At 39.5% G+C, this 15,605-nt stretch overlaps 1 protein-coding gene across 8 annotated transcripts in view; it reads right to left on the bottom strand.

Moving 5' to 3' along the window:
- Jade3 (jade family PHD finger 3) overlaps positions 1-15,605 on the bottom strand; it is a 201,796-nt gene that overhangs the window by 92,274 nt on the left and 93,917 nt on the right. For all 8 annotated transcript variants that reach the window (XM_039099579.2, XM_039099577.2, XM_063279878.1 and 5 more), the window contains 2 exons: positions 15,503-15,559; positions 14,602-14,681 (listed from right to left, as the gene is read on the bottom strand). In XM_039099579.2, coding sequence (XP_038955507.1) covers positions 14,602-14,681; positions 15,503-15,551 — 129 coding nt within the window. In that variant the 5' untranslated portion in view covers positions 15,552-15,559. The remainder of the gene's footprint in view (positions 1-14,601; positions 14,682-15,502; positions 15,560-15,605) is intronic.

The raw sequence follows: 15,605 nt of genomic DNA on the forward strand, positions 1-15,605 counted from the left end.
CTCGGACGCCAGAGGAAAAAGCCAAAGACCATCTGGAACCCTGGTTGCACTGAAGCTCCCGGAAACGGCGGCACAGGTCGTCCTGGTTGCTGCCGCTGCAGAGAGCCCGTGGGCAGCACCCCACGAGCGAACTTGAGCCTCGGGACCACAGGTAAGACCAACTTTTCTGCTGCAAGAAAGCTGCCTGGTGAACTCAAGACACAGGCCCACAGGAACAGCTGAAGACCTGTAGAGAGGAAAAACTACACGCCGGAAAGCAGAACACTCTGTCCCCATAACTGACTGAAAGAGAGGAAAACAGGTCTACAGCACTCCTGACACACAGGCTTATAGGACAGGCTAGCCACTGTCAGAAATAGCAGAACAAAGTAACACTAGAGATAATCTGATGGTGAGAGGCAAGCGCAGGAACCCAAGCAACAGAAACCAAGAATACATGGCATAATCAGAGCCCAATTCTCCCACCAAAACAAACATGGAATATCCAAACACACCAGAAAAGCAAGATCTAGTTTCAAAATCATTTTTGATCATGATGCTGGAGGACTTCAAGAAAGACGTGAAGAACTCCCTTAGAGAACAAGTAGAAGCCTACAGAGAGGAATCGCAAAAAAGCCTGAAAACATCGCAAAAATCTCGGAAAGAATTCCAGGAAAACATAAATAAACAAGTAGAAGCCCATAGAGATGAGACACAAAAATCCCTGAAAGAATTCCAGGAAAACACAATCAAACAGTTGAAGGAATTAAAAATGGAAATAGAAGCAATCAAGAAAGAACACATGGAAACAACCCTGGATATAGAAAACCAAAAGAAGAGACAAGGAGCTGTAGATACAAGCTTCACCAACAGAATACAAGAGATGGAAGAGAGAATCTCAGGAGCAGAAGATTCCATAGAAATCATTGACTCAACTGTCAAAGATAACGTAAAGCGGAAAAAGCTACTGGTCCAAAACATACAGGAAATCCAGGACTAAATGAGAAGATCAAACCTAAGGATAATAGGTATAGAAGAGAGTGAAGACTCCCAGCTCAAAGGACCAGTAAATATCTTCAACAAAATCATAGAAGAAAACTTCCCTAACCTAAAAAAAGAGATACCCATAGACATACAAGAAGCCTACAGAACTCCAAATAGATTGGACCAGAAAAGAAACACCTCCCGTCACATAATTGTCAAAACACTAAACGCACAAAATAAAGAAAGAATATTAAAAGCAGTAAGGGAAAAAGGTCAAGTAACATATAAAGGGAGACCTATCAGAATCACACCAGACTTCTCGCCAGAAACTATGAAGGCCAGAAGATCCTGGACTGATGTCATACAGACCCTAAGAGAACACAAATGCCAGCCCAGGTTACTGTATCCAGCAAAACTCTCAATTAACATAGATGGAGAAACCAAGATATTCCATGACAAAACCAAATTTACACAATATCTTTCTACAAATCCAGCACTACAAAGGATAATAAATGGTAAAGCCCAACATAAGGAGGCAAGCTATACCCTAGAAGAAGCAAGAAACTAATCGTCTTGGCAACAAAACAAAGAGAATGAAAGCACACAAACATAACCTCACATCCAAATATGAATATAACGGGAAGCAATAATCACTATTCCTTAATATCTCTCAATATCAATGGCCTCAACTCCCCAATAAAAAGACATAGATTAACAAACTGGATACGCAACGAGGACCCTGCATTCTGCTGCCTACAGGAAACACACCTCAGAGACAAAGACAGACACTACCTCAGAGTGAAAGGCTGGAAATCAACTTTCCAAGCAAATGGTCAGAAGAAGCAAGCTGGAGTAGCCATTCTAATATCAAATAAAATCAATTTCCAACTAAAAGTCATCAAAAAAGAGAAGGAAGGACACTTCATATTCATCAAAGGAAAAATCAACCAAGATGAACTCTCAATCCTAAATATCTATGCCCCAAATACAAGGGCACCTACATACGTAAAAGAAACCTTACTAAAGCTCAAAACACACATTGCACCTCACACAATAATAGTGGGAGCTGTCAACACCCCACTCTCATCAATGGACAGATCGTGGAAACAGAAATTAAACAGTGATGTCGACAGACTAAGAGAAGTCATGAGCCAAATGGACTTAACGGATATTTATAGAACATTCTATCCTAAAGCAAAAGGATATACCTTCTTCTCAGCTCCTCATGGTACTTTCTCCAAAATTGACCATATAATTGGTCAAAAAACGGGCCTCAACAGGTACAGAAAGATAGAAATAATCCCATGCATGCTATCGGACCACCACGGGCTAAAACTGGTCTTCAATAACAATAAGGGAAGAATGCCCACATATACGTGGAAATTGAATAATGCTCTACTCAATGATAACCTGGTCAAGGAAGAAATAAAGAAAGAAATTAAAAACTTTTTAGAATTTAATGAAAATGAAGATACAACATACCCAAACTTATGGGACACAATGAAAGCTGTGCTAAGAGGAAAACTCATAGCGCTGAGTGCCTGCAGAAAGAAACAGGAAAGAGCATATGTCAGCAGCTTGACAGCACACCTAAAAGCTCTAGAACAAAAAGAAGCAAATACACCCAGGAGGAGTAGAAGGCAGGAAATAATCAAACTCAGAGCTGAAATCAACCAAGTAGAAACAAAAAGGACCATAGAAAGAATCAACAGAACCAAAAGTTGGTTCTTTGAGAAAATCAACAAGATAGATAAACCCTTAGCCAGACGAACGAGAGGACACAGAGAGTGCGTCCAAATTAACAAAATCAGAAATGAAAAGGGAGACATAACTACAGATTCAGAGGAAATTCAAAAAATCATCAGATCTTACTATAAAAGCCTATATTCAACAAAACTTGAAAATCTGCAGGAAATGGACAATTTCCTAGACAGATACCAGGTATCGAAGTTAAATCAGGAACAGATAAACCAGTTAAACAACCCCATAACTCCTACGGAAATAGAAGCAGTCATTAAAGGTCTCCCAACCAAAAAGAGCCCAGGTTCAGACGGGTTTAGTGCAGAATTCTATCAAACCTTCATAGAAGACCTCATACCAATATTATCCAAACTATTCCACAAAATTGAAACAGATGGAGCACTACCGAATTCCTTCTACGAAGCCACAATTACTCTTATACCTAAACCACACAAAGACCCAACAAAGAAAGAGAACTTCAGACCAATTTCCCTTATGAATATCGACGCAAAAATACTCAATAAAATTCTGGCAAACCGAATCCAAGAGCACATCAAAACATTCATCCACCATGATCAAGTAGGCTTCATCCCAGGCATGCAGGGATGGTTTAATATATGGAAAACCATCAACGTGATCCATTATACAAACAAACTGAAATAACAAAACCACATGATCATTTCATTAGATGCTGAGAAAGCATTTGACAAAATTCAACACCCCTTCATGATAAAAGTCCTGGAAAGAATAGGAATTCAAGGCCCATACCTAAACATAGTAAAAGCCATATACAGCAAACCAGTTGCTAACATTAAACTAAATGGAGAGAAACTTGAAGCAATCCCACTAAAATCAGGGACTAGACAAGGCTGCCCACTCTCTCCCTACTTATTCAATATAGTCCCTGAAGTTCTAGCCAGAGCAATCAGACAACAAAAGGAGAGTAAGGGGATACAGATCGGAAAAGAAGAGGTCAAAATATCACTATTTGCAGATGACATGATAGTATATTTAAGTGATCCCAGAAGTTCCACCAGAGAACTACTAAAGCTGATAAACAACTTCAGCAAAGTGGCTGGGTATAAAATTAACTCAAATAAATCAGTTGCCTTCCTCTATACAAAAGAGAAACAAGCCAAGAAAGAAATTAGGGAAACGACCCCCTTCATAATAGACCCAAATAATATAAAGTACCTCGGTGTGACTTTAACCAAGCAAGTAAAAGATCTGTACAGTAAGAACTTCAAGACACTGAGGAAAGAAATTGAAGAAGACCTCAGAAGATGGAAAGGTCTCCCATGCTCATGGATTGGCAGGATTAATATAGTAATAATGGCCATTTTACCAAAAGCAATCTACAGATTCAATGCAATCCCCATCAAAATACCAATCCAATTCTTCAAGAGTTAGACAGAAAAATTTGCAAATTCATCTGGAATAACAAAAAACCCAGGATAGCTAAAGCTATCCTCAACAATAAAAGGACTTCAGGGGGAATCACTATCCCTGAACTCAAGCAGTATTACAGAGCAATAGTGATAAAAACTGCATGGTATTGGTACAGAGACAGACAGATAGACCAATGGAATAGAATTGAAGACCCAGAAATGAACCCACACACCTATGGTCACTTGATTTTTGACAAAGGAGCCAAAACCATCCAATGGAAACAAGATAGCATTTTCAGCAAATGGTGCTGGTTCAACTGGAGGGCAACATGTAGAAGAATGCAGATCGATCCATGCTTATCACCCTGTACAAAGCTTAAGTCCAAGTGGATCAAGGACCTCCACATCAAACCAGACACACTCAAACTAATAGAAGAAAAACTAGGGAAGCATCTGGAACACATGGGCACTGGAAAAAATTTCCTGAACAAAACACCAATGGCTTATGCTCTAAGATCAAGAATCGACAAATGGGATCTCATAAAACTGCAAAGCTTCTGTAAGGCAAAGGACACTGTGGTTAGGACAAAACGGCAACCAACAGATTGGGAAAAGATCTTTACCAATCCTACAACAGATAGAGGCCTTATAACCAAAATATACAAAGAACTCAAGAAGTTAGACCGCAGGGAAACAAATAACCCTATTAAAAAATGGGGTTCAGAGCTAAACAAAGAATTCACAGCTGAGGAATGCCGAATGGCTGAGAAACACCTAAAGAAATGTTCAACATCTTTAGTCATAAGGGAAATGCAAATCAAAACAACCCTGAGATTTCACCTCACACCAGTGAGAATGGCTGAGATCAAAAACTCAGGTGACAGCAGATGCTGGCGAGGATGTGGAGAAAGAGGAACACTCCTCCATTGTTGGTGGGATTGCAGACTGGTAAAACCATTCTGGAAATCAGTCTGGAGGTTCCTCAGAAAATTGGACATTGAACTGCCTGAGGATCCAGCTATACCTCTCTTGGGCATATACCCAAATGATGCCTCAACATATAAAAGAGACACGTGCTCCACTATGTTCATCGCAGCCTTATTTATAATAGCCAGAAAATGGAAAGAACCCAGATGCCCTTCAACAGAGGAATGGATACAGAAAATGTGGTACATCTACACAATGGAATATTACTCAGCTATCAAAAACAACGAGTTTATGAAATTCGTAGGCAAATGGTTGGAACTGGAAAATATCATCCTGAGTGACCTAACCCAATCACAGAAAGATATACATGGTATGCACTCATTGATAAGTGGCTATTAGCCCAAATGCTTGAATTACCCTAGATCCCTAGAACAAACCAAAATCAAGAAGGATGATCAAAATGTGAATGCTTCACTCCTTCTTTAAATGAGGAAAAAGAATACCCTTGGCAGGGAAGGGAGAGGCAAAGATTAAAACAGAGACTGAAGGAACACCCATTCAGAGCCTGCCCCACATGTGGCCCATACATATACAGCCACCCAATTAGACAAGATGGATGAATCAAAGAAGTGCAGACCGACAGGAGCCGGATGTAGATCGCTCCTGAGAGACACACCCAGAATACAGCAAATACAGAGGCGAATGCCAGCAGCAAACCACTAAACTGAGAATAGGTCCCCCGTTGAAGGAATCAGAGAAAGAACTGGAAGAGCTTGAAGGGGCTCGAGACCCCAAAAGTACAACAATGCCAAGCAACCAGAGCTTCCAGGGACTAAGCCACTACCTAAATACTATACATGGACTGACCCTGGACTCTGACCCCATAGGTAGCAATGAATATCCTAGTAAGAGCACCAGTGGAAGGGGAAGCCCTGGGTCCTGCTAAGACTGAACCCCCAGTGAACTAGACTATGGGGGGAGGGCGGCAATGGGGGGAGGGTTGGGAGGGGAACACCCATAAGGAAGGGGAGGAGGGAGGGGGATGTTTGCCTGGAAACCGGGAAAGGGAATAACACTTGAAATGTATATAAGAAATACTCAAGTTAATAAAAAAAAATAAATAAATAAAAAAAATTTAAAGTAGAAAAAAAAAGAAATGTATATAAGAAATACTCAAGTTAATAAAAAAATAAGAAAAAAAATATAGAACAATGAAATAAACCTGAAGAAAGTACTATAAATAAGAATCAAAATTGATGGAATTGAAAAGAAAAGTAGAGATGACTTCATTGATATAATAGAGTAATTTCAAAAACACAAAAGTTATGTAGGATAACAAGTTTAAGTATAAAGTAGGGTGGGAATGTAGTTTAAAAATATAGTGCTTGCATAGCATATGCAAGCATATGTCAATACCTAACACTTCTAAACAAAGCTTTAAATATAAAGTAAATATATAAGCTCATATTGAAATAATATATATAATTAAAATTTTGCTTTCATTTACTTATTCAATACGTGTGTATGTGTGTAGATATGTACATTCTATATCTCAATTGTTAAGGTAGAGGACAACTTTCTTTTTTTTTTTATTAACTTGAGTATTTCTTATATACATTTCGAGTGTTATTCCCTTTCCCAGTTTCCGGGCAAACATCCCCCTAATCCCTCCCTCTCCCCTCCTTTATGGGTGTTCCCCTCCCCATCCTCCCCCCATTGCCGCCCTCCTCCCAACAATCTAGTTCACTGGGGGTTCAGTCTTAGCAGGACCCAGGGCTTCCCCCTACACTGGTGATCTTACTAGAATATTCATTGCTACCTATGAGGTCAGAGTCCAGGGTCAGTCCATGTATAGTCTTTGGGTAGTAGCTTAGTCCCTGGAAGCTCTGGTTGCTTGACATTGTTGTACATATGGGGTCTCGAGCCCCTTCAAGCTCTTCCAGTTCTTTCTCTGATTCCTTCAACGGGGGTCCTATTCTCAGTTCAGTGGTTTGCTGCTGGCATTCGCCTCTGTATTTGCTGTATTCTGGCTGTGTCTCTCAGGAGCGATCTACATCCTGCTCCTGTCGGTCTGCACTTCTTTGCTTCATCCATCTTGTCTAACTGGATGGCTGTATATGTATGGGCCACATGTGGGGCCGGCTCTGAATGGGTGTTCCTTCAGTCTCTGTTTTAATCTTTGCCTCTCTCTTCCCTGCCAAGGGTATTCTTGTTCCCCTTTTAAAGAAGGAGTGAAGCATTCACATTTTGATCATCCGTCTTGAGTTTCATTTGTTCTAGGCATCTAGGGTAATTCAAGCATTTGGGCTAATAGCCACTTATCAATGAGTACATACCATGTATGTCTTTCTGTGATTGGGTTAGCTCACTCAGGATGGTATTTTCCAGTTCCAACCATTTGCCTACGAATTTCATAAAGTCATTGTTTTTGATAGCTGAGTAATATTCCATTGTGTAGATGTACCACATTTTCTGTATCCATGAGGACAACTTTCTGGAGCTGTTTCTCTCCTTCTACCATGTGGGTTCTGGAGATGGAACTCAGGTTGTTCGACTTGGCAGCAAGTGCCTTTATCCTGAGCCATCTCACCAGACAGACAAGACAGACAGACAGACATACATCACACTCAGTATAGACTCCTGATCCACAGAAACTGAGATAAAACATATATACTGATTTAAGACATTAATCTTGTTTTTATTTGCAATGAAGTAATATATATTTAAGATAGAGAAGAAATAAATCTGCACAGAATATTATCAAATATATTTGTTAATGAAATCTTTCCTTAAGAAGATAAATCCTTGCCTAACATCATCCCTGTGTTTTAGTATGCCAGTCTTACTGAACAGAACAAGAAATAGGAAGAAAAAAGTAATGTTATCCTGGAGTAACCTCATGTTAATCAAATAATAACCCCCTTGATATAATGTGACAAGGCTCAACATTCTGTTATAATATTCTCCAAAACCTTAATTATAGTCTAATTATAAGACATTTACTAGACAAACCCAGACTGGAGAAAAGTCTACTGAACACTCAACAGTATTCTTTTAAAAAGTTTTTAATTTATTTTTATTCTGTGTGTATGAGTGCTTTATCTGTGTGTGTGTGTGTGTGTGTGTGTGGTAGAGGTGTGTATGATACATGTGTGCTCACTGCCTGAGGAGGTCAGAAGGTGTTAGATGCCCTGGAAATAGAATTTTAGATGGTTCTGAGTTGCCACGTGAATGCTGAGAATCAAACCTAGATCTTCTGGAAGAAATGTCAGTGTTCTTAACTGTTGAGGTATCTTTGCAGTCCTCAAGATTCCTGTTTTTGTACATTATATCTCCTAAGTTTTTTCTGTATAGCAGACACTTATAAAAATACTCTGATATTCTACCAGACCCACAAAGATGTCAGACCAAATGACTTCTGAGGAAGGGAGAAATGCTCTCTAGTGGATACGCTTGAATGAAAAGTAATCCCCATCAATTATTCCATTTCTGTTAGAATGAATGGAACTTAAGACTTGATTCTAACCACAAACTATGGCAAATGTTTTAGATGATAAAGCTATGTGGGTTTTCCTTTTTGTTTGTTTTTTGAAACACTGATGTCATATAAAATTTCATTTCAACATATGGGAGACAAAGATTCTCTTTCCTGACCCAGAGAAAGTAGCCCTGTTGTAAGAGAAGGCCAGATGGCAGGAAACTATAAAATCCTAAGAACCAAGTGCTTTTAAAAGACTACAGGAAAACAAGGATCTTGAGTCTTTCAGCATCAAGGAAAGGAATTCTGCTCATAACTTAAAAGTGAATCGTTTTCTAATTTCCAGTAAGAACATCCCAATGAGCACAGTGGTTGCAGCCCCGAAAGACTATGAACACAAAATCTAGTCACAGATAGATTCCTGATAACAGAAACAGATAATAAATGCATACTGCTTTAAGCCACTAATCTTATTATTTGCAGAAACAGATAACTACCTAAAGAATTTTACTTAGGGTGAAAATGAAGATACATAGGGTCAATTACTAGTAATTTAATTTACACTGAGGAAAATCTTTATGACCTACTAGATGTAAGTACAATACTAGTAGTTTGGTGCTCTTAGTACAGAAGCAGAGCATCAGAGAAGTGATTAATTTTTTTTTTCCAAAAGCTGTTAGGACTCAGCCTTTTCCTACTCCACCCACAACCTCTTTATCTCTTTCTTGCACTACCTCCCACCCTCTAATGCAACTCTTTCCAACATCAGGTATAAGATCATGGGATCTGGTGCCCAGAACTGAAGTGAACCGTTCCTACAGCTCCCTGCACCCAAATCCCAAGGGAGAGAGAGCTCAACTCCCAGAAGTCTGGACAATCCTAAGTCCTCAGGACAGACCACCACTCCTGCCCACTTCTGCTCACATTCCTGGGCCAAGAAGAACCTACAGATTTCTGTCTGCATCTGGAACTGAACTGAACCAGTTCTACAGTTTCCTGCACCCAAATCCTGTGGGGGAGACAACTGGACCCTCAAGAGTGCAGACAATCCTGACAACTCAAGAGGAGACAACTACATTCTGACCACATTCCTGACTCAGGAGGAAACTGCCTAGTGCCATCTGTGCTCTCTGGGCAAAAGGACCTAGGAGCCGGCAGGGGCACGACCCTTCAGGTTTCTACCTGCGCTGAGAGCAGAAAGCCAGTCGCCAGGAGCGCCTACACATCTGAGAGCAAAAGTAAGAGCAACTCTTCTGCGCCCAGAAACCTACCTGGAGGCTTCAGGTCACACAAACCCAGGAGCGGCTCTCTGTTCCCAGATGCAGCTGAAAGAAAACAGGTCTACAGGAGTGCAGACAAACAGGCCTAAAGAAGCGTCAAGCCACTGTCAGAGACAGCAGGACAGGCTAACACCAGAGACAACATGATGGCGAGAGGCAAGCACAGGAACCTAAGCAACAGAAAACAAGACTACTTGGCATCACCAGAGCCCAGTTCTCCCACCACAGCAAATACAGGATATCCAAACACACCGGAAAAGCAAGATTTGGATTTAAAATCACATTTTATGATGATGATGGAGGACATTAAGAAGGACATAAATAACTCCCTTAAAGAAATACAGGACAACACACATAAACAAGTAGAAGCTCTTAAGGAGAAAACACAAAAATCCTTAAAGAATTACAGGAAAAAACAACCAAACAGGTGAAGGAATTAAACAAAATGATTCAGGATTTTAAAAGGGAAATAGAAAGAATAAAGAAAGCACAAAGGGAGATAACCCTGGAGATAGAAACTCTGAGGAACAGACCAGGAGTCATGGATGCAAACATCACAAACAGAATACAAAAGATAGAAGAGGCAGAAGATACCATAGAAAACATAGAAACAACTGTCAAAGACAATGTAAAACACAAAAAGCTCCTAGCACTAAATATCCAGAAAATTCAGGACAATGAGAAGATCAAACCTAAGGATAATAGGTATAGAAGAGAGTGAAGACTCCCAGCTCAAAGGACCAGTAAATATCTTCAACAAAATCATAGAAGAAAACTTCCCTAACCTAAAGAAAGAGAGGTTCATAAACATACAAGATGCTACAGAACTCTACATAGACAGGGCCAGAAAAGTAATTCCTAGCTTCACCTAATAGTCAAAACACCAAATGCAAAAAAACAAAGAAAGATTATTAAAAGCAGTAAGGGAAAAAGGTCAAGTGACATATAAAGGCAGACCTATCAGAATTACACCAGACTTTTCGCCAGAGACTATGAAAGCCAGAAGATCCTGGGCAGATGTCATACAAACCCTAAGAGAACACAAATGCCAGCCCAGGTTACTGTATCCTGCAAACTCTCAATTAACATAGATGGAGAAACCAAGATATTCCATGACAAAACCAAATTTACATAATATCTTTCTACAAATCCAGTCCTACAAAGGAGAATAAATGGAAAACGCCAACACAAAGAGGGAAACTCGTAGAAAAGCAAGAAAGTAATCTTGCAACTAAACAAACAGAAGAGAGCCATACAAACATAATTCCAGCTCTAACAACAAAAATAACAGGACACAATAACCACTATTCCTTAATATCTCTTAACATCAATGGACTCAGTTCCCCAATAAAAAGAGAGACTAACAGACTGGATATGTAAAGAGGACCCAGCATTTTGCTGGATACAAGAAACACCTCAGAGACAAAGACAGACACTACTTCAGAGTGAAAGGCTGGAAAACAACTTTCCAAGCAAATGGTCTGAAGAAGCAAGATGGAGTAGCCATTCTAATATCGAATAAAATCGAATTTCAAGCAAAAGCTATCAAAAAAGATAAGGAAGGACACTTCATATTCATCAAAGGAAAAATCAACCAAGATGAACTCTCAATCCTAAATATCTATGCCCCAAATACAAGGGCACCTACATACGTAAAAGAAACCTTACTAAAGCTCAAAACACACATTGCACCTCACACAATAATAGTAGGAGATTTCAACACCCCACTCTCATCAATGGACAGATCATGGAAACAGAAATTAAACAGAGACATAGAGAAACTAACAGAAGAACCAAATGGATATAACAGACATCAATAGAACATTTCATCCTAAAACAAATGAATATACCTTCTTCTCAGTACCTCATGGTACCTTTTCCCAAACTGACCATATAATTGGTCACAAAACAGGCCTCAACAGATGCAGGGATATTGAAATACTCCCATGCGTCCTATCAGACCACCTATTGAAGACTAAGGCTAGTCTTCAATAACAACAACAACAACAACAACAACAACAACAACAACAACAAAAATGACAAAAGGCCCACATATACATGGAAGTTGAACAACGTTTTTCTCAATCATAATTTGGTCAAAGAAGTAATGAAGAAAGAAATTAAAGAAAATAAAGGCTAATATTCAATATATACAAAGAACTCAAGAAGTTAGACTCCAGAGAGCCAAAAAACGCTATTAAAAATGGGGTCCAGAGCTAAACAAAAATTCTCAGCTGAGGAATACTGAATGGCTGAAAAGTAAATAAAGAAATGTTCAGCATCCTTAGTTATCGAGGAAATGCAAATCAAAACAACCCTGAGATTCTACCTCACACGAGTCAGAATAGCTAAGATAAAAAACTCAGGTGACTTATTTATAATAGCCAGAAGCTGGAAAGAACCCAGATGTCCTTCAACAGAGGAATGGATACAGAAAATGTGGTACATCTACACAATGGAATATTACTCAGCTATCAAAAACAATGACTTTATGAAATTCATAGGCAAATGGAGGGAACTGGAAAATATCAGCCTGAGTGAGGTAACCCAATCATAGAAAAACACATGGTACGCACTCATTGATAAGTGGCTATTAGCCCAAATGCTTGAATTACCCTAGATGCATAGAACACATGAAACTCAAGACGGATGATCAAAATGTGAATGCTTCACTCCTTCTTTAAAAGGGGAACAAGAATACCCTTGGCAGGGAATAGAGAGGCAAAGATTAAAACAGAGACAGAAGGCACACCCATTCAGAGTCTGCCCCACATGTGGCCCATACATATACAGTCACCAAACTGGATAAGATGGATGAAGCAAAGAAGTGCAGGCCGACAGGAACCGGATGTAGGTCTCTCCTGAGAGACACAGCCAGAATACAGCAAACACAGAGGCGAATGCCACCAGCAAACCACTAAACTGAGAACGGGACCCCCGTTGAAGGAATCAGAGAAAGGACTGGAAGAGCTTGAAGGGGCTCGAGACTCCATATGAACAACAATGCCAAGCAACCAGAGCTTCCAGGGACTAAGCCACTACCTAAAGACTATACATGGACTGACCCTGGGCTCCAACCTCATAGGTAGCAATGAATAGCCTAGTAAGAGCACCAGTGGAAGGGGAAGCCCTTGGTCCTGCTAAGACTGAACCCCAGTGAACGTGATTGTTGGGGGGAGGGCAGTAATGGGGGGAGGATGAGGAGGGGAACAGCCATATAGAAGGGGAGGGGGAGGGGTTAGGGGGATGTTGGCCCAGAAACTGGCAAAGGGAATAACATTCGAAATGTAAATAAGAAATACTCAAGTTAATAAAAAAAATAAAAATAAAAAAATAAAAGTTTGAAAGCAAAAAACAAAAACAAAAACAAAAACAAAAAAAACCCAAACTCAGGTGACAGCAGACGCTGGCGAGGATGTGGAGAAAGAGGAACACTCCTCCATTTTTGGTGGGATTGCAGACTGGTAAAACCATTCTGGAAATCAGTCTGGAGGTTCCTCAGAAAATTGGACATTGAACTACCTGAGGATCCAACTATACCTCTCTTGGGCATATACCCAAAAGATGCCCCAACATATAAAAAAGACACGTGCTCCACTATGTTCATCGCAGCCTTATTTATAATAGCCAGAAGCTGGAAAGAACACAGATGCCCTTCAACAGAGGAATGGATACAGAAAATATAGTACATCTACACAATGGAGTACTACTCAGCTATCAAAAACAATGACTGCATGAAATTCATAGGCAAATGGATGGAAGTAGAAAATGTCATCCTGAGTGAGGTAACCCAGTGATAGAAAAAGCCACTACTATGCACTCACTGATAAGTGGATATTAGCCCAAAAGCTCGAATTACCCAAAATACCATCCACAGACCACATAAAGCTCAAGAAGAAGGATGACCAAAATGCAGATGCTTCAGTCTTTCTTAAATGAGGGAACAAAAATATTCATAGGAGGGGATATGGAGGCACAGTTTGGAGCAGAGACTGAAGGAACAGCCATTTAGTGTATACCACATGGGTATACAGCCCATATATATACAGCCACCAAAACTAGGTAAGATTGATGAAGCTAAGAAGTGCATGTTGACAGGAGCCGGATATAGATCTCTCCTGAGAGGCACAGCCTAAACATGTCAAATAGAGGTGAATGCTAGCAGCAAACCATTGAACTGAGAACAGGATCTCTGTTGGATTAATTAGAGAAAGGATTGAAGGAGCTGAAGGGACTTGCAACCCCATAAGAACAACAGTACCAACTAACCAGAGCTCCCAGGGAGTAAACCACTACCCAAAGACTGTACATGGACTGACCCATGGTTCCAGATGGGCACCTGGAGGTCCTGCCAAGGCTGGATCCTCCAGTGGAATATCAGGGGCCAGGAAGGGGGGAGTGGTTGTAGAAGGGAACACCTTATATAGAAGGGGCGGGGGAGTGGATACAGGGCTTATAGACAGGAAGCTGTGAAAGGGAATAATATTTGAAATATAAATTAAAAAATCCAATTTAAAAAAAGATCTTGGGATCTTTCAAAGATCCCCCTAGTCTTGGTCTCTTTGATTTCTTAGCTAGGAGAGGACTACTGTAAAGCTGAGAACTTATTCTTCAAATGAAATTGGTGTAAAAATTACTATTTTTCTAGATGAGAAAAGAAAATTCTCTTTTGGAAAATAAGTATTATCATAATTAAATGAGCCTATCTATATTGGCTCACTGTTATATATTTTACTTGGCACATTTATAAATTCTAGGTATTGTTAACATATTGGCAGGAGGCAGATAGTAGTTTTTAAGTGTAAAATTGAACATCTGATCTCACCTCAGCAGACTTCTTGTGTTCCTTAGGATTTTTTGACTTTTTCCTATACATTGAGCCAGAAGTAAAGGAAGTGGAAGGACCTGCAAAAAATAATTAGAAAAAATACTGAAACATATTCCCCACTACTTTAAATGTCAACTAAGTAACTAAGTAGCTAACTAACTATATATATTAAAGATATGATACAAGACCATAAGATCTCATAGCACTGAAGAAATAATTCAACTGTACCCGAGAGTCTCAATGGAGTTTAATTATTAATGACATTTAATAGTGACAACCCAGATTATGAAAGCTTTAAAAATGGCTGTGAAGATTCAACTTTGCATAATCACGTCTCACAGTATTTTGGAATAGTTGAATTTGTGTTCTGCCTGGAGGAAAAAAAACTACTAAGAAATAAATAAAGAAAGAAAGAAAGGAAGGAAGGAAGATAGATAGACAGACAGACAGACCGGCAGGCAGACAGGTAGACAGCTAGCCACCCTAGAAATACTAGGAATGTGGAATAAATAATCTGTCAGCATTTCCCTAAAGGTTATTATAACGCTTTAAACAAAATAATGATTGACCATCAACCAAACATTTAGTACCTTAGTTATAATCAAAATCAGGATCTACAGTTTATATTTTCAATCTTTCTGTTAAAGCATTGGTAGATTTACGTTTTGTTAAATGTAAATTTAAAGTGAAAACTCCAAGTGCTACATAACACATATAATCTATTCTCTACTTAACTTATAAATTTCTAATGAAATTAAAGGAGTTAAAAATGGATTCTGACCTTTCCTTCTCAGAAATATTTTAAATGTTGGATCAAACATGAAACAAGTTATTCTCAAGTCAAAGAAAAGATCCTCAAGGGCCACAGACACGTAGGTTACTAGCTAGTTCTACTCACATTCATCTGAACTCTCACTGCTGCTGACAGGTCTATGACGTTTCATCATGGTGCATCCTGGGAAAAAGAAAAATGATCAATATATACTTGTCCTAGGAGTCAG

Source organism: Rattus norvegicus, chromosome X (genome assembly GCF_036323735.1).
Source record: "Rattus norvegicus strain BN/NHsdMcwi chromosome X, GRCr8, whole genome shotgun sequence".
Lineage (NCBI taxonomy): Eukaryota > Metazoa > Chordata > Mammalia > Rodentia > Muridae > Rattus > Rattus norvegicus.